The sequence below is a fragment of the Pongo abelii genome, chromosome 9 (genome assembly GCF_028885655.2).
Source record: "Pongo abelii isolate AG06213 chromosome 9, NHGRI_mPonAbe1-v2.0_pri, whole genome shotgun sequence".
NCBI classification, from domain to species: Eukaryota; Metazoa; Chordata; class Mammalia; order Primates; family Hominidae; genus Pongo; species Pongo abelii.
Genome location: NC_071994.2, coordinates 80,463,579 through 80,486,570, shown reverse-complemented (window position 1 = coordinate 80,486,570; position 22,992 = coordinate 80,463,579). Strand labels below are relative to the sequence as shown.

Sequence of the window (22,992 nt, the reverse complement as noted above, 5' to 3'; positions counted from 1 at the left end):
CATGCGGTGGTGTTTGGTTTTCTGTTCCTGTGTTAGTTTGATGAGGATAACGCCTTCCAGCTCCATCCATGTCCCTGCAAAGGACATGATCTCGTTCCTTTTTATGGTGAGTTACAACCATTTTTAAAAGTGGAACTGCACAGGATTACCTCAACCTACTAAGTCCTTCCAGCTAGGCCGTCCTGTGGGTTTAAACGCAATGTAAAGAAAGTGGATGTTAAGTGTTCTTACCACAAAAATGATAACTATATTAGGTAATGCATTTGTTAGTTAGCTAGATTTAACCACCCACAGTGTATTTTATATATTTGTATTTATATTTCAAAACATCATGTTGTACACAATAAACACATACGATGATACCTGACAATTTTTATTAAAAAAACCACTCCAGCCGCTTATAGGTACCTTCACAAATACTGTTCTCTGGTTTGTACGGATCAGAGAGTTCTAGATGTTCCAGTGGTCTAGAGCCCCCACCTGTCATCCTTTAAGGGTTGGTTCCTTCGTTCTCACAATGAACATTTAATGAGCATCTATTCTGTGCTGGTACCATGCTGGGAAGCTCTGGGAATACAAAAATGAGGAACAGATGTGGTAGCTCATGCCCGTAATCCCAGAACTTTGGGACGCCAAGGCAGGAAGATCACTTGAGCCCAGGAGTTTGAGACCATCCTGGCAACATAGCAAGACATTGTCTCTAAAAAAATAATAAGTGAGAAAAACACATTCATGTCTTCAAGGAACTCACAGTTCCTTGACAAGGAAATACTTGCTGTACGGTGTGATAATCCAATTTATATAAGTGCAGTGTGGATACCAAGAAAAGAGTGAACAACTTTGCTGGGGAATGGGGACAGTCAGTTTTAGGGAAAGAGGTCTTAACGTATGTTCAAGATCTAATTCAAGGTAGGAGTTCTCTCTGCAGAGCAAATAAAAGGAGCCAGCATTGCAGAGTGTGGTTTGGAAGACTACAGCACTTTCTCAAGGATCTTGACAGTCTTTGTTCTTGGTAGATTATGACAACTGATTTACCAGTGTCAGCAGCAAAGTCCTGGGAGCCTAACTGCCACAGAGCCATTAGCACTGATTCTGGTTATTTTCAAAGGAGAAATTGGGAAAATGGGATTGCTCAAACTTTTCCCTAAGAAAGTTTTTTTTTCTTTTTTTTTTTGAGACAGAGTCTCACTCTTGTCGCCCAGGCTAGAGTGCAATGGTGCGATCTCAGCTCATTGCAACCTCCACCTCCCAGGTTCCAGCAATTCTCCTGCCTCAGCCTCCCAAGTAGCTGGGATTACAGGTGCCCACCACCACACCCAGCTAATTTTTGTATTTTTAGTAGAGTTGGGGTTTCACCATGTTGGCCAGGCTGGTCTCAAACTCCTGACCTCAAGTGATTCACCAGCCTCAGCGTCCCAAAATGTTGGGATTGCATGCGTGAGGCACCGCACCCGGCCAAAAGTTTATTTTCAAAATGTCTCCCACTGGGTATAGTGTCAAGTAACTCTCAGACTATTAGCCACAGACAGGGAGGAAACCCAATTAGGTCTTTAACCCCACCCCATTCCCACTTCCAGATCTCATCCTCAACCAGATGCCCAGAGTTGACTTGAGTAAGTTAAGGTAATTTGATATAGGGAACCATGTGGGCCTCAAGTAACTAGGGGTTAAAAAGCATACACCTTAATATGCCTGAGAGATGAGTGTCCTGAAAGACACCAGCTGAGGTGGTTCAGCTGGTCACACTGACCTTCGTAAGCAGCACTCAGTTCTGAAATTAACCTGTCAACTAAATTGAAGGGGAGAAAAAGCAGAAGGGCTAGCACACAAACATTCATCCCCACCCCCAGTCCAATCACTGACGTCAGGCCTGGCGTGGATGGTATTAATCACACTAGCTTGGTGTGCAGTTGAGGACAGCTCTCCTTCCAGCCCTTCAACCCGTTTCTGAAAGCATTCCACCAGCCATGCACCTGCCACTGGCCACAAACCCTCAACTCCCAGACAGGCACGGATGCAGCGACGGATGTCCCTGACGACACTCAAAGCCACAGTGCACCCTTTAGAACACCAGGCTTTGTGGGGAGTGGGAGTAGCTATAAGCGGGGTCCAAAGTGGTACCCATGCTCTCCCAGAGTGAATTTCTCTAATCTCTGCAGTGCTCCCTCCTCATAAGATAGTCATTTCCTGAGAATTTAATGAGAATATAAGATTAATGACCCAAAGCACTCTTGGAGCCGGCCATTAATTCCCCCAGGAAATACCAGTGGTCTTTAAACAAAATTGCCTAAATTATGGGCTAGTGATGCATGTCCGCTCAGGGCTTGGGGGTGGGGGGATTGTCACCCCAACTGGTTCCGATAGATGGCGCCGATCTTCATGTAAATCATTCAAATGATTTGTTTTCCATTTTTTTCCCAGCAAAAACCAGGGAGCATTTAAACAGACACACACAGCAGGGAGTGGAAAGGACTGAGTAAAAGCCCAGACAGGAACGTTCCGTCCAAGGGCTGTTTCCAGGCCTGGCACGCCTCTCAGGCTCAAAAGACTGAGCCACTCCAGGGTGCAGCCAGGGACTTCAGCAGCAGTCTTGCTTCCTATGCACAGCCCGAGATGGGCACTAGCAGCAAGAGGGACGCAGGGTGGGAGTCCAGCTGAAGAGCACAGTAAAAAAGCCCCTTTCGGCCGGGCTCACGCCTGTAATCCCAGCACTTTGGGAGGCCGAGGCGGGCGGATTACGAGGTCAGGAGATCGAGACCATCCTGGCTAACACGGTGAAACCCCGTCTCTACTAAAAAAAAATACAAAACATTAGCTGGGTGTGGTGGCGGGCGCCTGTAGTCCCAGCTACTAGGGAGGCTGAGGCGGGAGAATGGCGTGAACCTGGGAGGCGGAGCTGGCAGTGAGCCGAGATCACGCCACTGCACTCTAGCCTGAGCAACAGAGCGAGACTCCGTCTCAAAAAAAAAAAAAAAAAAAAAAAAAAAAGCCCCTTTCTTTAACCTTTGGGGAAAGATGGGGGTGTTCAGAGAACCCTTCCCAAAGCCGATACCTGGTGACTGTTGTATTCATATTTCAAGGTCCCTCCTGCCATTGGCCAAACAAGAAACATCAAACTTTTCCGTTTACACATGAAATTGTAAATAACACCATCTTTTCCTAAGCAAACAAAATAAGACCTTAAAGAATTTGTGGCAGAATATGACCTAACCCCCAACTAACTCTTGCTAAACAGTCTTCCAGTCTGTGTATTGAATCATATAACTATCAAAGGATATGTAAAAGACTACTCTTCTGGGGGAAGATAGGGCATACATATGCCTGACGCATCACAAACCTCAGCTGCAGCCAAACCATGCAGATTTCTCCGACTCTGCAATCTCTGGGACTTGGCACCATGACTCAGATGTGAATGAAGTCAGGATGGCTTTATTTTGGTTGGGAGTCACCGCCTCCTGATTGATTTGGCAGACGTTAAGTGTTGTTTGTCTTACAGGGATTTAAGGTACTTAAAGCCAGAAGTTAAAATGGCCATCATTCTGGCGGTGGCCCTTCATATGTGACTTAAGGATCCCTAAATTGGAAGGTTAAGGGAGCTGTGGTCCCAGCCTAACAGTTCTGGCTTTACTTCCCATCCAGCAGCACACTGGATATTGAAGAAAGTCAGTGAAATGTTAGATCCAGGGGACTGACCGCTAAAACTCCTAGGGTATCTAGAAGAGCTAAGTATGTGGTAGGGGATTCGCTTTTCCAAACTGAAGAGGGTGAACTTCCCCCAACCCAGTCAAGATCTGTTGGACCAAATGATGTCCAACTGCTTGAAACAACTCAGCTGCACAGAGACAGAAATAAACAAAACAGGTTTAGTCTGAGGTTGTGGGGGGCAGTGCAAGATGCTGCTTCTCCAATTCATCTGTCCACACATCACGGTTCCCCATTGAATAAGCAGGTTACTATCCACTTATCAGAGAAGGTAGGGAGGACCTGCCTTTTAATGCTGCTTAGAGAGACACTTTGTGATGAGAAAAGAGCTCGTACAAAAGATTTTCTTTTTCTCCCCCGTCCCGCTGAAGTGCTGGGGTTGTGTGCTTCCACGTACATCTGGGATATCATTATATTTACAAACAGAGGTCTCACAGCCTGTGTCAATGAGCGGGAGCGTTGGGGAATTTGGACCCCAATTTCTTGTTCTTCTACACTTGACCTTGCCTTCCAATTCATTATGAAATACATTGACTAGTTTTCTTCTTCCATTGTACAAATCAGCGAATTTTCTATACTAAACTGTATTTTCCCAGAGGCAATGTAGGAGGGAGTCAGCTGGACTTTGTTTCCAGGCAATGAGAGGCTCCCAGGTCGATCCCATTAAGGCAATGCCCTCATTTTGAATAGCAGATGACCGGGACCCCTCCTTCCCCACACACCTGAATCGGAAACTTGGCTCGGCTTTGTACAAGCCCTTGCCCTTAGGCTGTTCATAAAATAGGAACGATACTGAAGACAATCCCGTAAGCTACGAGTGCAAAGGCTCCGGCGCGTAGTAGGTCCGTCTCCTCCTCCCGCCGAGGGGCGCCAGAGTTAAGGAGCTTCTTGCTGGGAAGGGGTCCCTCCTTTCAGCCGGAACCTGACCCGCAGAACGTATCGGAAATGTGAGCAGCCCTAGTATCCCTTCCCCGTCTACGCTCGGTGAAAAATCGATCGACGACCGAGGGCGCGCAGTCCCTTCCCCTCACACCCGCCAGCGCCAGGGGCGCGGTCGCCTCCCCGGCCTCCGCGCCCACCGCTTGGGGCCTCAGGAGAAAGCGAGACTCCGGGGCGCGCCGGCGGCGGTGGCTTTTCTGTATCCTCGCGGGTCCCTAGCCCCGCGTCCGCGTGCGCGGCGGCCTCGGGGTCGCGGCGGGAGCGGGCGTGGCGAGCGAGCCGGCCTCCCAGCTGCAGCCGCTCCCCCGGCGGCCGGGCGGAGAGTGCGGATTGCGCGCGCTCGGGGTGGGGGAGCGGGCGCGCGCGAGGCTGCCGGGCGCGCGCCGCGCCGCCTAGTCCCCGCCGGGCCGCCCGCCCCGCCCCTGGCCTCCCGCGAGCTGCGCACCGCCGGCCGCTGCCCCAGCTGCCCGAGCCCGCGCCCTCGTCCGCGCGACCCGGCGGCGGGCTCCAGGCCGGCAGCATGAGCGGCGGCGGCGACGTGGTATGCACCGGCTGGCTGAGGAAATCGCCTCCCGAGAAGAAGTTGAGGCGCTATGTGAGTGCGGGCGCGGCCGCCCAGGGGCGGGCGGGGGGCGCTCCGGGGCCTGCGGAGGGGCGGGGGACTCCCGGAGGGGCGGCAGACTGGGGAGCTCGGGCCCGGAGCCGCGGGGGCCGGGGGCGAGGAGCGGCCGGGGACGTGTGGGGCACCTGCACACACCTGTCACAGGTGGGCCGCCGAGGGGCGGGGCGGGCGGCAGGTTGAGGCTGCGGCTCCTGCTCCGCCAGGCGGGCGCGGCGGCGGCGCCTCCCAAGCCGGTCTGCTCGTGAACTAAATATAGTGTCGAAGTTTGTATTGATGGCTTCTGGAGACCGAGAGAGTTGACTCTCGGGGCTGGGGCTCCGCGGCAGCCCCGAGCAGCTTCAGCCCGCAGGGTCGGGGAGAGGGCGGGAAAGGGGGGCGTAGGCTGTGGGGCCGCGCGGACGGCCCCACAAAGGGCGAGCGCCTCACGCCCTCTCCTTCCCTTTCTCCGCCTGCTCCTCCCGGCCGCCGGCCTCCGTCCGCGGCTGCATTACCGGCAGCGTCAGCGGCATGTGCAGCCCTTGTATTAAGTGACTCATTTGTTTGTCCCCCTTCTCTCCCTTTATTCCGTTCGTCTCTCACAGGCGCCTCCCCCGACCCCGGTGTGACACTGCAGTTTGGTCCCCGTGGCTGGACCGGGTTTGGGACCGGGCAGCTCCCGGGTGTCTGGGGTCGGGAGAGATCGAGGCTCTCCGCGGCCAGGTGTTGCCAACCGACAGTGTTTACTGACATCGCTGGAATAGCCTCTTCCCTCTAGGGGGGGAACTGGCAGCCTGGGGGAGGTGGAACAGCGTGGCGCTGAGCCATGGAGTTCTGGCTTTTTTTTTTTTTTAACCCCTCTCCCCAGAGGATGCCTTGCCTGGTGGGGTCAAAGTACTGAGATTTGACCGAAATGGTCTTGGGGTAGTCGCGGGAGTTTGGAAGTGGGGGTAAGGTTGCTGGAAGGTTTCAAGGTCTCTCATCTGCGCTCTCTCTGTTTCGCATGAAATGCCCTTGTTTAACGGGCTGTGGTGCCGGACTCCGGGATCACTCCCACAGCCTGGAAGGGAGCCGTTGCCTCCAGCTGCAGTGCATCAAGGGAGCTCGGAATAGACCCTGCCCTCTGTCAGCTGCACCAGTAGCTGTCCATGGGGGGAGAGGCAGAAGCCTACCAGAATTTCCTGTCTTGGCTCCCCAGATCAGAATCAAGGGACTTCTGGCCTCTGGACTGAGGAAGTGACATTCTGTTTTTCAAAGGAAGTGTTGTTGTTGCGGAGTGCAAGTGTGTGTCAATGAAATCAGGCTCTTACGTAGATGTTTGCTGGGGAAAAAAAATCTTAAGGATTTAGCACATGAGTTTTGAAAGTGGACGTGGATTTATAGGAGGGATGAAGCAGTGAATTGTTCATCTCAGTTCGAAAGCTCATTTTTAGAAGTGTCTAGCCAAAGTATAATTATTAAGAAATAAACTTTTTTCCTCTTCAAGGTTGTGTCAGTTCGTTAGGAAGGTTGAATATTTTAATTAGGGTTAAGGAGCAGTGGTTTACTATTAACAATTTTATAAATAATTTAAAAACTTTGTCCCAAAGAGCTTCCAAAAATTATCTGTACAAATAGATTTCCATACAAGCTAGTGGAATACAGTGTCCACAGTAAAAAAATGTGACCCTTAATTTTCAAGTTTGAACACTACACTAAAGAACCTTGAAAGTTGTTTTTGAAACAATTTCAAACAGTATGACGTTGTATCTACATTTGACTTATCGCTCCTTGAACTCTCACCCAGACTCTATGACCCATTTCTTGGGTGTTTTTGTTCCCAAACAACTTTAGTTCAATATAACCAGGTTTGGAGGCATTTGGGTCAAGCACATTTTTCACTCATTTGAACGAATCTAGAGTCGTATGATGGCCTTAGCCTGTCTTTCCCATCTTCCATGTACCTTCAACCCATCAGGTGTCAGACCTTAACAGCTTTAAGTAACAGCTTTTCTTAGGCTAGGATGTGATGTGTTCACTTACATGACTGGAAGCCTTTGCCCCTTCGGAAGTTCAGTTTCCCCCTAATTGAAACTGCTGATATGTGTAGCCTTAAGCCTCTGGGGAACAGTATGCCTTTACATCTACTTTTCTCATGGGGTATTAAGAATTTTTGCATCCTGTTGTAAGTTAAAACTCTGCTAGTTTGCTTATTTCAGTACAGGCCCAAGTTCATTAGAACCAAGCTTGGAAAGTTTTTCCCAGCCCCATGGCTGTATATTTACCCCAAAGTAGCTGCTGCTTCTGGTATACATCATAGGCGTGTTATATTGTAGATTGAGAAATCCTCATTATAAGAATACATCGAGTATATGTGATAAGGGGAAAAAGTAGTTGAACTAGGTTATAACTATTTAAAACGATTTTTTAAAAAACTGATTTAATTTGAAGGCTGGGTGCAGTGGCTTATGCCTGTAATCCCAGCGCTTTGGGAGGCCGAGGTGGGCGGATCACTGGAGGTCAGAAGTTCGAGACCAGCCTGGCCAACGTGGTGAAACCCCGTCTCTGCCATAAATACAAAAATTAGCTGGGCGTCATGGAGGGCACCTGTAGTCCCAGCTACTCAGGAGGCTGAGACATGAGAATCGCGTGAGCCCGGGAGGCTGAGGTTGCAGTGAGCCGAGATCGTACCACTGCACTCCAGCCTGGGTGACAAAACGAGACTCCATTTCAAAGAAAAACAAAAAACTTACTTAATTCGGAAAGACGGGGAGGTATAGAGGGGAAAAACCTCTTAGAAGAAGCAAAGGCAAATGTTCGAGCAGTTAGTTTTCAGGGATTTTTTTCGTCAGCCTTTTCTAGTTAATTAATTATAAGTATAAAAGGTCTATCTGCTATTTACTGAGTGCCCTGGAGAAATTACAAAAAATGACTCTGGCAAATGCTGACTATTGCCTCTGGGGCATCCTGATATGGCTGCAGTGGGAGGCTGGCAGAAGTAACAACCCTCCCATCGTGCCTCAGTGTATTTGTGTGTGTATGCGCGTGCATGCAAATGCATACACACGTACATGTATGTAATTATTAAACAGAATTTTCTTGAGGAAAAACATTAATATGACCTACAGTGCATTGTAGTTTTCTATCAATTTCACTGGGTTAAAAGATTTAGGGTATAAGATTGGCAGACTGCCCCCTAGTGGCTAACTTGAAGAAAGTTGTGCACAAATTATAATGAACAACTGCATTAAGGTAACAGTAATTGTTTATTTCCATTATATTTATTAAATATACTTATTAAATCTGTGTCCCAGGCGCTGGATCAGGTGCTTGGAATAAAATCCAGTAAATAGAAAAAAAAATTAATCCAGCCTTTCAGTCTTAGCAATGGCTTTGCCTTCTCCTTCAAAGGAAAATTGAAATGATGAGGGAGTAGTTGTCTGTACGTACGATGAATGGCCACATTTTCAAATTTACCTGTATCTGCATACTTCCTTTCTTTCTTCTTTTTTTTTTTTTTTTTGAGACAGAGTTTCACTTTTATTGCCTAGGCTGGAGTGCAGTGGCAGGATCTGGGCTCACTGCAACCTTTGCCTCCTGGGTTCAAGCGATTCTCCTGCCTCAGCCTCCCAAGTAGCTGGGACTACAGGCATGCATCACCACGCCTGGCTAATTTTGTATTTTTAGTAGAGATGAGGCTTGACCACGTTGGTCAGGCTGGTCTTGAACTCCTGACCTCAGGTGATCCACCCACCTCAGCCTCCCAAAGTGCTGGGATTACAGACAGACATGAGCCACTGTGCCCAGCCTGTATGGTTCCTTTCCTGTTTCCTTTTCTTAGAGTAGATGAAGTACCACTTCTATCTGAGCTAATCCTGCTACTTATACTTTGAATCATATCTTCTCTTCCCTACTCAAATAATTCTTATCCTGTAACACATCTTCAACTTATTTCCCTCTCTGTACTATCTACTTTTTTTCAGGGATAAACTTGGTGGTGGTTTATGCAGTCTTCCTTTCTCCCACCTTCTTCTCAGTCTGCTCCAGTGGAAACCTACTTTGTTATTCACCAAAGCTATTCTCACAAAGGCACCAGCGATACCCAGGTCACTAAACTCAGAGGATGATTTTTTACTCCTTGTTTTAATTAATCTCTTCACTGCTTAGTCATAGATGACCACTCTTTTTTAAAACACCTTCCTCTTATCTTGGCTGACACTATAAATGCCTGTTATTTCTCCTTTTCTGGCTACTCTATATCTCCTTTGCTAGACTGACCCTTTTATCCAGTCCTTAAAGGTTGAAGCTCCTTTATAGTGATAGTGGCTGTGTGGTTTCTCCCCTTTGGCAACCTTGTCCATTCTACTGGCTTCAGTTATCATTTGCATGGTGGTCATCATCAAGTTAAATTTCCGTCTCAGAGTTGTGTTCTGAACTTCAGACTTACATATCCAACTGTTAACTGGGCATCTCTATTTGAATGTTTCCCAGTCAACACAAACTCACCACTTCCAAAACTAAACTCTTCTTTGTTCATCTCTTCACTCCACATCTGCTCAGTAAACAGTGCCACTAAGCACCTACTTGCTCAGATGAGAAACTTGGGAATCATCTTTGACTCCCTGTCACCCACTATCCCACATCTAATCTGTCACCAAAACCCATTAGTGGTATCATCTAAATATCTTGTTATACGCTTCTTCATCCCCACTGCCATGACTTTTAGGATTATTTTAGTAACCATCTGTTAAGCACTTACTTTGTACCAGGCACTATGCTTAGACCATTGATCTTTTAATGTAGTAATTTAGCCCTATAATAAGGGAAGCGACTTACCCAAAGTCATCTAGCTTTGTCCTAAAGCCTGGGCTTTTTTAAAAAATTAAACATTTCATTTTGAGGTAATTCTATATGCATATCTAGTTGTAAGAAATAGTAAACAAAGATTTATGTAACCATTATCCAGTTTTCCTTAATGGTAACATCTTGCAAAATTATAGTACAATATCACAACAGTATATTGACAATGATACAGTCAAGATACAGAACATTTCCATCATGATAGGATTTTTTATGTTGCCCTTTTATAATCATATTCACTACCATCCCACCCCTACCACATCCTTAATCTGTGACAGCTACTAATCTGTTCTCCAGTATTTCATGTGTGTTATTTAAATGGATTCATGCAGTACTTAAGATTTTGAACTTTTTTTATTTAGCATAATTCTCTGGAGATTCATCCTCATTTCATGCATCAATAGTTATTGTTTTTTATTGCTAAGTAGTATTTCATGGTATGGATGTACCACAATCTGTTTATTTAACCATTCACCCATTAGTTCTTATTTACATTTCCCTTATGGCTAATGATGTTGAACATCTTTTCATATGATTATTTGCCATCTGTATATCTTCTTTGGTCAAATGTCTTCAAGAATTTGAGTATTTTCTATATAGGTTTTTTTTTTTTTTTGAGACGGAGTTTTGCTCTTGTCAGCCAGGCTGGAGTGCAATGGCGTGATCTCGGCTCCCTGGGTTCAAGTGATTCTCTTTTTGTTGTTGTTGTTGTTTTTCGACAGATTCTCGCTCTGTCACCCAGGCTGGAGTGCAGTGGCACAGTCCTGGCTCACTGCAACCTCCGCCTTCTGGGTTCAAGCGATTCTCCTGCCTCAGCCTCTTGAGTAGCTGGGACTACAGGTGTGTGCCACCACGCCGAGCTCATTTTTGTATTTTTAGTAGAGACAGGGTTTCACCATGTTGGCCAGGATGGTCTTAATCTCTTGACCTCGTGATCCGCCCACCTTGGCCTCCCAAAGTGCTGGGATTACAGGCGTGAGCCACTGCGCCGGCTTTCCTGTTTTGTTTTGTTTTTTTTCTACACATTTTACAGGTTTGTGTTTTTCCTTTAAGTCCATGATCCACTGTGAGTTAATTTTCATGTAAGATGTGAGACTTAGATTGAGGTTCTTTTGTTGTTGTCATTGTTGTTGACAAAGCCATCCTACTTCCATTGAATTGCTTTTTCGTCGTTGTCAAAAATCAGTTGGACATATTTGTGTGGGTCTGTTTCTGTTGTCTCTGTTTTGGTCCATTTTTCCATGTGTCTGTCCCTCTGCAAATAACCATATAATCTTGCCAACTATAGCTATATTGTAAGTCTTGAAATCTGGTAGCCTGATTCCTCTACTTTATTCTTATTTGTCAAAGTGTTTTAGCTATTCTATTATCTTTACCTTTCAATACAAATTTTAGAATAATCTTGTTTATGCAAAAAAAAAAGAAAGTCTGGCTGAGATTTTGATAGGAAGTGCATTAATCCTGTGTACCAATTTGGAAAGAAATTACAGCTTTACTATATTAAATCTTCCAGTCCATGAATTTATTTTACATTTATTTATAATATATGTCTTTCTTCCTTCGTTTATTTTCTTCTCCTTCCACCCCCCCCCCCACCCCCGCCGCCGCCTCCGCCCCCGCCAGAATCTTGCTGTGTCATGCAGGCTGGCAACAGTGGCACAATCATGGCTCACTGCAGCCTCAAATTCCTGGGCTCAGGTGATCCTACTGTCTCAGCCTCCCAAGTAATTGGGACGACAGCTGTGTACTGCCGTGCCTGGCTAATTTTTTTTTATTATTTGTAGAGACAGGGTCTCCCTGTGTTGCCCAGGCTGGTCTCAAACTCCGGAGCTTAAGCAGTCCTCCTACCTTGGCTTCCCAGAGTGCTGCGATTATAGGTGTGAACCACCATGTCTAGCCTTCTGGAAGAGATGGTGTAGAACTGGTATAATTCTTTAAACCTTTGGTAGAATTCTCCAGATTAAACCATCTGGATCTGGAAATGTCTTTGTTAGGAATTTTTTACATTTCTAATCCAATTTCTTTAATAGATACAGGGTTCTTCAAATTATCTACTTCATATTGGGTGAATTATAGAAGTATATATTTTTCACCAAGTTGGTCCATTTTGTCTAAGTTGTCACATACATGTGAGTGGAGTTACAGTATCCTGTATTATGCTTTCAGTGTCTGCAGGGTCTGTAGTGGGTCCACTGCTTTATTTTTTTAACCCTTATTCTTGCATACTGACATTGCTTCATTATTATTTTTTGTTTGTTTTTTGAGACAGCATGTCACTCTGTCACCTGGGCTGGAGTGCAATGGCACGATCTCAGCTCACTACAACCTCCACCTCCCAGGTTCAAGCAATTCTCCTGCCTCAGCCTCCGGAGCAGCTGGGCTTGCAGGCATGTGCCACAATGCCCAGCTGATTTTTGTATTTTTAGTAGAGACAGGGTTTCACCATATTGGCCAGGCTGGTCTCAAACTCCTGACCTTAAGTGATCTGCCTGCTTTAGCCTCCCAAAGTGCTGCAATTACAGACATGAGCCACTGCACCTGGCCTCTGATGTTTTTTTATATAGGAGTTTATTCATTTGAGACTTTTCCTCTTATTTAATGTATTCATTTACTGCTATGAATTTCCCTCTCAGCACTGCTTTAGCTATGTCCCACTAATTTCGCTAAGTTGCATTTTCAATTTTTATTTGCTCCGTGTATTTTTTTTTTTTTTTACTTGAGACTTTCCTCTTTGACCATGGATTATTTACAAGTACGTTGTTTAGTTTCCAAAAGTTTGGATATTTTCCCATTATTTTTCTGTTTCTGTCTTTTAGTTGGAATTCATTGTGGGAGTAGAGTAAGTTCTATTTGATTTCAATTATTTTTAACTTGTCAGGGTTTATTTTATTGCTGAAAATGTGGTCTATCTTGCTTAAGGTTCCATGGGTACTTTGAAAAGAATGTTTATTATGCTATTATTGGGTAAAGTATTCCATAAGTGTCAATTAGATCTTTTTGATTGATAGTGATATCTATAATTCTTTTATATCCTTGCTGATTTTTCTATCTAGTTCTTCTGTCGATTGTTGAGAGACAGGGGTTGAAGTTTCCAACTATAATTGTAAATATTTCCATTTCTCATTTCAGTTCTATCAGTTTTTGTTTCACATATTTTATTTTTTTATTATTTTTTTGGAGATGGAGTTCCGCTGTTGTTGCCCAGGCTGGAGGTGCAATAGCACGATTGGCTCTCCACAACCTCCACCTCCCAGGTGCAAGCAATTCTCCTGCCTCAGCCTCCCAAGTAGCTGGGATTACAGGCATGCGCAACCACACCCGGCTAATTTTGTACTTTTAATAGAGACAGGGTTTCTTCATGTTGGCCAGACTGGTCTCGAACTCCTGACCTCAGGTCATCCACCCGCCTCGGCCTCCCAAAGTGCTGGGATTACAGACATGAGCCACCGCACCCAGCCCTGCTTCACATAGTTAAGAGCTCTGTTGTTTGATATATACACATTTAGAATTGCAACATCTTCTTGGTGGCATGACCCTTTTATCTTTATATAATACCCGCTGAGTCTCTGGTAATTTCTTTTGCTCTGAGGTCTACTTGTTATCTGATATTATGGCCTATATCTGATGATATAGTTATTCTTGCTTTCCTTTTATTGATATTCACATGATACATCTTTTCCATCAATTTACTTTCAACCTACCCATATCATTGTATTTGAAATGATAGCTTATAGGTGGCATATTGTTGGGGTGTATTAATCCGTTCTCGCACTGCTGTAAAGAACTACCTGAGACTGGGTAATTTATCAAGAAAAGAGGTTTAATTGGCTCACAGTTCCACAAGTTGTACAGGAAGCATGGCTGGGGAGGCCTCAGGAAACTTACAGTCATGGCGGAAGGTGAAGGAGAAGCAGACACATCTTACATGGCTGGAGCAGGAGGAATAGAGTGAGGGGAGAGGTGCTACACACTTTTAAATAACCAGATCTCACAATAACTCATCACTATCACGAGAACAGCACCAAAGGGGAAATCCACCTCCATAATCCAATCATTTCCCATCAGGCCCCACCTCCAATATTTGGGGTTGACAATTTGACCTCAGATTTGGGCAGGGACACATACCCAAACCATATCATGGGGCATGTTTTTAATCCACTCTGCTGATTTATGCCTTAATTGGTATATTTAAATTTACATTTAATGTAATTTCTAATATGCTAGAGCTTAGTTCTGCCACTTTATTTTTTGTTTGTGTTCTGTTTTTGTTTGTTTTCTTCTTGCCTTCCTGTGAGTTTATTGAATATTTTTTAGAATTCTATTTTGATTTATCTATATAGTGTTTTTGAGTGTATCTCTCTATACAGCTTTTTTAGTGGTTTCTCTAGGTATTATACTGTACATACAACAGTCAGTTGGTGTCATCTTATAATCTAAATGAAGTCTGCATCATCATTTTACAAGTTTAAGTAAAGTATAGAAACCTTACCTCCCTTTATGTCCTTTTGCCCTCCTCCATGTATAATTGTCTTAAATATTTTTTCTATATCAGACAGTGCTATAATTTTTGCTTCAATCATTAAACCTAATTTAGAAAACTCAGAAGGAAAGACTATTTAATTACATTTTTGTTTACTATGTGCTTTCTTCTTTGCTGATGTTTTCAGGTTCCTCTTTTTTTCATTTCCTTTCTGTTTAGAGAACTTCCTTTAGCCATTCTTTAGGGTAGATCGGCCAGTGGTAAATTATCCTTATATTCCTTCACCTGAGAAGGTCTCATTTTCCCCTTCATTCTGATATTTTCACTGGATATTGAATTATTGAGTTGATACTTCTTTTCTTTGAGCACCTGTAAAATACTGCATCCTTTCCTTCTGGCCTGCATGGTTTCTAATGAAAAATCCATGGTCATTCCAATTGCTTTCCCTCAGGAGGTAAAATGCCATCTTTTTCTTTCTTTCTTTCTTTGTTTTTTTTTTTTTTTTTTTTTTTTTTTTTGAGAAGGAGTTTCACACTTGTCACCCAGGCTGGAGTGCAATGGCACAGTCTGGGCTCACTGCAATGTCTGCGTCCCAGGTTCAAGAGATTCTCCTGCCTCAGCCTCCCTAGTAGCTGAGATTACAGGCGCTCACCACCACACCCAGCTAATTTTTTGTATTTTTAGTAGAGACAGGGTTTCATTATGTTGGCCAGGCTGGTCTTGAACTCCTGACCTCAGGTGATCCACCCAACTCAGCCTCCCAAAGTGCTGGGATTACAGGAGTGAGCCACCACGACCAGCTCCCATCTTTTTCTCTGGATGCGTTCAATGATTTTTTTTCTCTTTATTTTCAGAATTTTGCTATGTGTCTTGGTGTGGAATTTTTTTGAGTTTATCCTGTTTGGAGCTCACTAAACCTACTGAATCTTTCTTACTACATTTGAGAAGTTTTCACCCATTATTTCAAGTACTTTTTCAGTCCTACCCTCTTTCTTCTCTTCTTCCAAGAATTCAATGACAAAACTGTTAGATCTTTTGTTGTAGTTCCATAGCTTCTGTAGACTCCGGTCATTTTTTTTCAGTCTGTTTTCTCTGTGTCGTTCATATTGGGTTATTTCTACTGTTCTGTTTTCCCATTCACTGATTCTCTTTCTCTGTCCTCACTATTCTGCCATTGAACTCACTGATGAACTTTTTATTTTGGTTGTTATATTTTTCAGTTCTAAAATTCCATTTGGTTTTTCTTTACATCTTCTATTTTTTTTACTGAGACTTTATTTCTTTTTGGAGGCTTTCCAATTTTCCATTTGTTCCAAGCATGTTTGTACCTGCATTTTTATGATGACTGCTTTAAAATCTTTGAAAGATAATTCTAACAGCTCTGTTATCTCAGTGTTGGCATCTGTTGATTGTCTTTTTCATTCCATTTGAGAGCTTCCTCATTCTTTGTATAATGAGTGGTTTTCTATTAAAACCTGGACATTTTTGGCTCACACATGTAATCCTAGCACTTTGGGAGGCCAAGGCGGGTGAATCACCTGAGGTCAGAAGTTTGAGACCAGCCTGGCCAACATGGTGAAACCCTGTCTCTACTGAAAATACAAGAATTACCTGGGCATGGTGGCAGGTGACTGTAATCCCAGCTACTTGGGAGGCTGAGGTGGGAGAATTGCTTCAACCCAGGGGGCAGAGGTTGCTCTGAGCCAAGATCATGCCATTGCACTCCAGCCTGGGCAACAGAGCAAGATTCTGTCTCAAAAAAAAAAAAAAAGTGGACATTTTTGTATTATGTTGTGATACTGTGGATCTAATTTAAACCTTGTGTTTTATCTGGATTTCTCTGACCCTGCTGCAATCATTGGAAGGGGACACTGCCTTAGTACTTCCAATTTGAAGTTGAAGTCCAGGTTTTTCATTCCACCTCCATTGACACTCCCGATAGGAAGGCAGTCCTCATTACTCCCGTGAATGGTTTAAGGTTCCAACTTCCCATGTAGTCTCCAGTGACTCTACAGGGATGGGTGCCTTATTACCAGTTTTTGGGTATGAATATCTTAGCTTTCTACTTGGCTTTCTTTGACACCATCCTAGCAGGTGTCACCTGGCCTCATGACAACCTCTGAAGGGTAGAAGTCTAGGTTCTCACTCAGTTTTTGCTGCTGTGGGTGAGGATTGGACCACAGTTTGCTCTGCGGTGTTTGGCTGGAGTAGAGCAGTTATTGTTTAGCAGTTTTGTCTCTTGCTAGGCTGCCGCTTTGCCACTCCTTTGGCTAGAGAGAGCAGACTTTCTTTGGGAATTTTTTGGTCTACACAGGTTGGTGTTTCTGCTATGCTGACTGCTTCAGCTCCAAGTCTGAGATATATGAGGCATAAAGAAAACTCATGGAATTTATCACTGTGTCATTCCTTGGGTTCCAGGGTCCCTAGCAAATCTGCCGCCTACTCTTCACCTTTTAGATTCTTCTTAAGTTTGTTTTATATGTAATATCTAAGGATTTTAGTTGTACTTAGTGGTGGGAATAGGAAAAAGTATGTCTATTCCATTTACCCACTGTGTATGGTCTTGAATGTTGCTTATACAAAAGCACTTGTTACTGATAAACATATAGTATAGTAGTGGCAATTACTAGATATTTTATTCCCATGTTACCAGAGGAGAAACTGAGCACAGAGCTTAAGTGCCACACGTATAGTAAGTAGCAGACCCAGGACTACAAACCAAGTCTTCTCATTAAAATCCATGTTCTTGGCCAGGCGTGGTGGCTCACGCCTATAATCCCAGCACTTTGGGAGGCCGAGGCAGGTAGATCACAGAGGTCAGGAGATCGAGACCATCCTGGCTAACACAGCGAAACCCCATCTCTACTGAAAATACAAAAAATTAGCCGGGTGTGGTGGCAGACGCCTGTAGTTCCAGCTCCTCAGGAGTCTGAGGCAGGAGAATGGCGTGAACCAGGGAGGCAGAGCTTGCAGTGAGCCGAGATTGCGCCACTGCATTCCAGCCTGGGTGACAGAGCTAGACTCCATCTCAAAAAAAAAAAGAAAAAATCCATGTTTTTTCCCCATGTTCTGTGGATTAGGATTCTGCCTTTTTTTTTAATTTTTACTTTTTACGGATACATAATAGTTGTAAATATTTATGGAGATGTGAAATTTTGATACAAGCATATATATGTGCTTAGGATACTCATCACCTCAAACATTTATCACTTCTTTTTGTTAGGAACATTCCAATTCCACTCTTGTGATTTTGAAGTATACAATAAATTATTGTTAACTATACTTGATCTATCTTGCTACCACATACTAGATCTTAGTTCTTCTAACTGTATTTTTATACCCACTAACCGTCCCTTCTTTATACTTCTCTTTCCACTGTCCTTTCCAGTATGTGATAATCATTATTGTTTCTCTATCTCCATGAGTTCAGTTTTTTTAGCTTCCACATATGAGTAAGAACATGCAGTGTTTAAATTCCTGGCTTATTTTGCTTAACATAATGTCCTCTAGTACCATCCATGTTGCCACGAATGGCAGGATTTCATTATTTGCATGGCCGAATAGTATTCTATTGTTATTGTTGTTTTCAAGACAGAATCTTGCTCTGTCACCCATAGGTGTAGTGGTACAATCTTGGCTCGCTGCAGCCTCAACCTCCTAGGCTCAAGCGATCCTGCCACCTCATCCTCCTGAGTAGCTGGGACTACAGACATGCGCCACCCGGCCTGGCTAATTTTTTGTTTTATTTTTTGCAGAGGTGAGGGCTCACTATGTTGCCCAGGCTCATCTCGAACTCCTGAGCTCAAGTGACTTTCCTGCCTTGGCCTCCTAAAGTGCTGGGATTAAAGGCATGAGCCACTGTGCCCAGCCCTGAATAGTATTCCATTGTGTATATGTACCACATTTTCTTTATGCAGTTCATCGATTGATGGACACTTAGGTTGATTCTGCATGTTGGCTACTATAATAAGCATGGGAGTGCAGATATCTCTTCAATACATTGATTTCCTTTCTTTTGGATATATAGCCAGCAGTGGGATTGCTAGATCATATGGTAGTTCTATTTTTAGTTTCTTGAAGAACTACCATACTGTTCTCTATGGGGGCTGTACTAATTTACATTCCCATCAACAATGTATGAGGGCTTCCCTTTCTCCACATCCTTGCCAGCGTCTGTTATCACTTGTCTTTTTTTTCTGTACATACTTAGCATATTTTACAAAAAAAAAAAAAACTGTGAATGCCAGCATATATGACTTTGAGCTCCTTATATATTCTAGTTATTAATCCCTTGTCAGATAAGTAGTTTACACATATTTTCTCGCATTCTGTGGGTTGTTTCTTCATGTTGTTTATTGTTTCCTTTGCTGTGCCAAAGCTTTTAAGCTTGATGTGATCCTTTCTGTCCATTTTTGCTTCGGTTGCTTGTGCTTTTGAGGTCTTGCTCAAGAAATCTTTGCCCAGACCAATGTCCTGGAGCATTTCCTCAATATTTTCTACTAATAGTTTTATAGTTTCAGGTCTCATATTTAAGTCCTTAATCCATTTTGATTTCATTTTTAAATATTGAGAAAGATAGGAGTCTAGTTTCATTCTTCTGCGTATGGATATCAAGTTTTCCTAGAACATTTATTGAAGAAACTGCAATTTTTCCAGTGTATGTTCTTGGTACCTTTGTCAAAGGTAGCTTCTGTCCTACTTTAGCATAGCTAGATAATAATCTTCTGTTTACTATAGTCCATTTGCAAAAAGGTAGCCATTTACAAATGTTTAAATGACGAGATTATTTTAAACTTAAATAGTATTGCCATAATTATCCTGCAGTTTAATTCTTTAAAACTCAAGCATTTATTGATTTTCTTTTTAAGCTATAGGGTAACCCTAGCAGTTTTTAAAAATTTAAACTTGGTAAATATGTTTAAGTGATTTGCTATCCTTGATTAGTATCTTAGTCCATTCAGGCTGCTATAACAAAGTAGCCTTAACTGGGTGGTTTATAAGCAACAGACATTTACTTCTAAAAGCTCTGGAGGCTGGCAAGTCCAAGATCAAGGCACTGACACATTCAGTGTCTGGTGATTGCCCACGTCCTCATAGACAGTGTCTTCTGTTGTGTCCTCACATGGTTGAAGAGGGAAAGAAGCTCCTCAGGGTTTCTTTTGTAATGTCTCTAATCCCATTTATGAGTACTCTGCCCTCATGACCTGATAACCTCCCAAAGGACCCACCTCCTAATACTGTCACTTTAGGGATTAGGATTCCAACATGTGAATTGGGGTGGTGGGGCGGGCTGGGGCATTGTGAAGCATAAGCATGCAGTTCATTGCAATAAGATGATTCTTTAAATTTTCTAAAAGGTTACTTTTAAAAGTCTGCTCATGGCCGGGCGCAGTGGCTCATGTCTGTAATCCCAGCACTTTGGGAGGCCGAGGCGGGCAGGTCACCTGAGGAGTTTGAGACCTGCCTGGCCAACATGGTGAAATCCCATCTCTACCAAAAATACAAAAATTAGCTGTGCGTGGTGGTACATGCCTGTAATCCCAGCTACTGGGGCGATTGGGAGTTGGGGGGAGTGTGGCTGAGGCAGGAGAATTGCTTGAACCTGGGAGGTGGAGGTTGCATTGAGCTGAGATTGTGCCACTGCACTCCAGCCTGGGCGACAAGAGTGAAACTCTGTCTCAAAAAAAAATTTTTTTAAACAAAAATGAAAATTTATTTAGTATAATTTAGTTGAGTAATTTATCAAACAATTAGTATGTGCCAAGTGCCCAAGTTCTGGGACTGCAAAGAAAAAAAAGCAAAGGCTTCCTAGAAAAGAAAAAGCAAAGGCTTCCTTACTTCTAGGACCTGACTAGATAGAAGTAATCCAAGAGAAGAAGGCTTTTCAGGTAGAGGGACCACTAAGAGAGTAGACAAGGTGGCAAGGACATACAGAGTGTGTGCAAGGACACTAAAAACAGTTTGGTGTTGCTGGATTATCAGCAGGATGATTGGAATAGAGGGCTTTGAAGCTGGAGAGGTAAGTAAGAGAGAATACCTGGGCTGGTAAGAACAGGCGAGGGGAAGGTCTTCAAAAACTCTAGAGTCCATTCAAGACTTGTTTGTAGACCATCTTAGGCAGCCAGGGCATTATTCCAACAGATTATTTGAGTATTTAAATAAATAATTCTATTTGGTTCATATAACCAGATGGAAATTCATTTTAGTAGGTTTCTGTTGTGATCCTAATCACTGGATTATTTCTTTGATTATGTTCACAGCATTAAGGAGACTGTTCTAACCAGTTCAAGGCCAGTCTCCTGAGCTTTTTTTTTTATCATTCACATTGGATCAGAACTTCTCATTTGGAAGCAACTCAAGTGTCCACCAACAGATAAATGAATAAACAAAATGTGATGTGTGTATGTTCATATATACACACATATATATATCACATATATGCTAACTGGTATACATATATATACACATACACACACACACACACACAGAGGAATACTGTTCAGCCTTAAAAGGGAAGAAAACTTTAATACATGGACATGCTACAACATAGATGAACCTTGATGACATTATGCTAAATAAAATGAGCCAGTCACAAAAGGACAAATATTGTATGATTCTACTTATGTGAGGTACTAGAGTAGTCAAATTCAGAGAGACAGAAAGTCTAGTGCTAGTTGCCAGGGGCTAGGGGTAGGGGACAATGAGCAGCTATTGTTTAATGGGTACAGAGTTTCAGTTTTGCAAGATAAAGGGTTCTGGACATTGGTGGTAATGGTGGCAACAGCAATGTGAATGTACTTAATGCCACTGAGCTGTACACTTAAAAATGATTAAGATGATAAATTTTGTATTCTGTACATTTTATGACGGTTTTTTTTTTAAACCTCACTTGGTAAAGGTTAGTAATTGGTCTTGCTCATATTTCTAACCCAAGAGAAAAGACAGGATGGAATCTCCACAATCATGAATGATTATGGAATATTCTCTCAGTGACATGTAAGGACCTGAGGCAATGAAGTTGCACAGAGCTGGAAGACATGCCTTGCTGCTTCGCTTAATGAAATAACCTTTTTTTTTTTTTTGAGACAGTCTTACTCTGTCACTCAGGCTGGAGTGCAGTGGCACAGTCTTGGCTCACTGCAGTCTCTGCCTCCTAGGCTTCAGCAATTCTTGTGCCTTAGCCTCCAGAGAAGCTGGGATTACAGGCTGCACCACTATGCCTGGCTAATTTTTTTGTATTTTCAATAGAGATGGGGTTTTGCTCTGTTGACCAGGCTGGTCTCGAACTCCTGACCTCAAGTGATCTACCTGCTTCAGCCTCCCAAAGTGCTGGTATTACAGACATGAGCCACTGCGCCTGGCCTTAATGAAACAACTTTGATGTTGCTTTTTATCTCTAGGTAGAAAGGGACAATGGGATATAGTAACTTCAAGCTTATAAGAAATGCTGAGAAATACAGGTTCCTGAGCAGGCTGTTGTCTACATCCAAATTAATTTTGACAGGTGTTTATAGAGCATATACTGTATCCTTTCCCTTCCCAAGGTAATAAATCAGTACTCAGCCCTGCCTTCAAGGCATTTGCAGACTAGAAAGACTAGAAGTCTACACGTGAAACAGAATGATGCCCTTATATGGAGTTATCCAGGCACCAAGTTGCGTGAAGGCAAATGCTCTTGGTGTGGAAGAAGTTGGAGGGGCTTCCTGGAATAGGAGGTGGACATGTGAGTTGGACTCAAGAGATAAGGGCCTGAGAAGGAATATGGTGTTCAAAATGAGAAAGAGGTGGTGCACATGGGGTGTGAGGCCCGTAAAATTCCATCCAGAGTGGAGGAATCTGTAGCAGAAAGCAGGAAGTTTTGAAAGTTGAGAGCTGGAGGAATATTTTATAATTCCCAGTAAATGCCTTAGATGATAGGATGACATTTACTGATAAAGAGCATCACTAACTCAGTGAGCCTTTCCCTCTCAGATGGCCACTTCTTCAGTGTGAAATGTCCGTGTATATTGACAATGTTTATGTTCAGAAAACCTCTCAGTATTTCAAAGGCCTTAGGGTCATTAAGCAAATGACTTAATTCTTTTAATTCACTGAGGCCACTTCTCTGTCTGTAAAATTAGACTAATGCTTCTTACTTCACTGGGTTTGCAAATTTATCAGAATAACATGTGAAAAAATTCTTAGCACAGTGTCTAGTCCAGAGTATTAAGTACTGGAGGAGGTGGCATAGGGATGATGTTGACTTATATTTATTAACCCATTTATAGGAACTCTGAACATTAGCATGGGTGCCTTCACATCCCTTTCAAATTTGAGCCATACCTGGAATGTACAATGTCAGAACATAACTGAAATTCTCAAGCTGGGTAGCACATCAAATTTTAGGGAGTTAATTTTTCCTGAAAGGAACAGCTCAAGGATCTGCCAGTCTCAT

The 22,992-nt window shown here is 43.4% G+C and overlaps 1 protein-coding gene across 2 annotated transcripts in view; it reads left to right on the top strand.

The window, feature by feature from the left end:
* The first annotated feature begins 5,060 nt into the window (after positions 1 to 5,060).
* Positions 5,061 to 22,992, top strand: part of GAB2 (GRB2 associated binding protein 2) — a 206,173-nt gene continuing 188,241 nt past the window's right edge. Inside the window, exon 1 of one of the 2 annotated variants that reach the window (XR_010135518.1) lies at positions 5,061 to 5,236. Coding sequence is in view for 1 of the 2 variants with exons in the window: in XM_063711307.1 (XP_063567377.1) it covers positions 5,162 to 5,236 (75 nt within the window). In the remaining variant the exon portion in view is untranslated. The remainder of the gene's footprint in view (positions 5,237 to 22,992) is intronic. The other variant, XM_063711307.1, reaches the window with a different exon arrangement.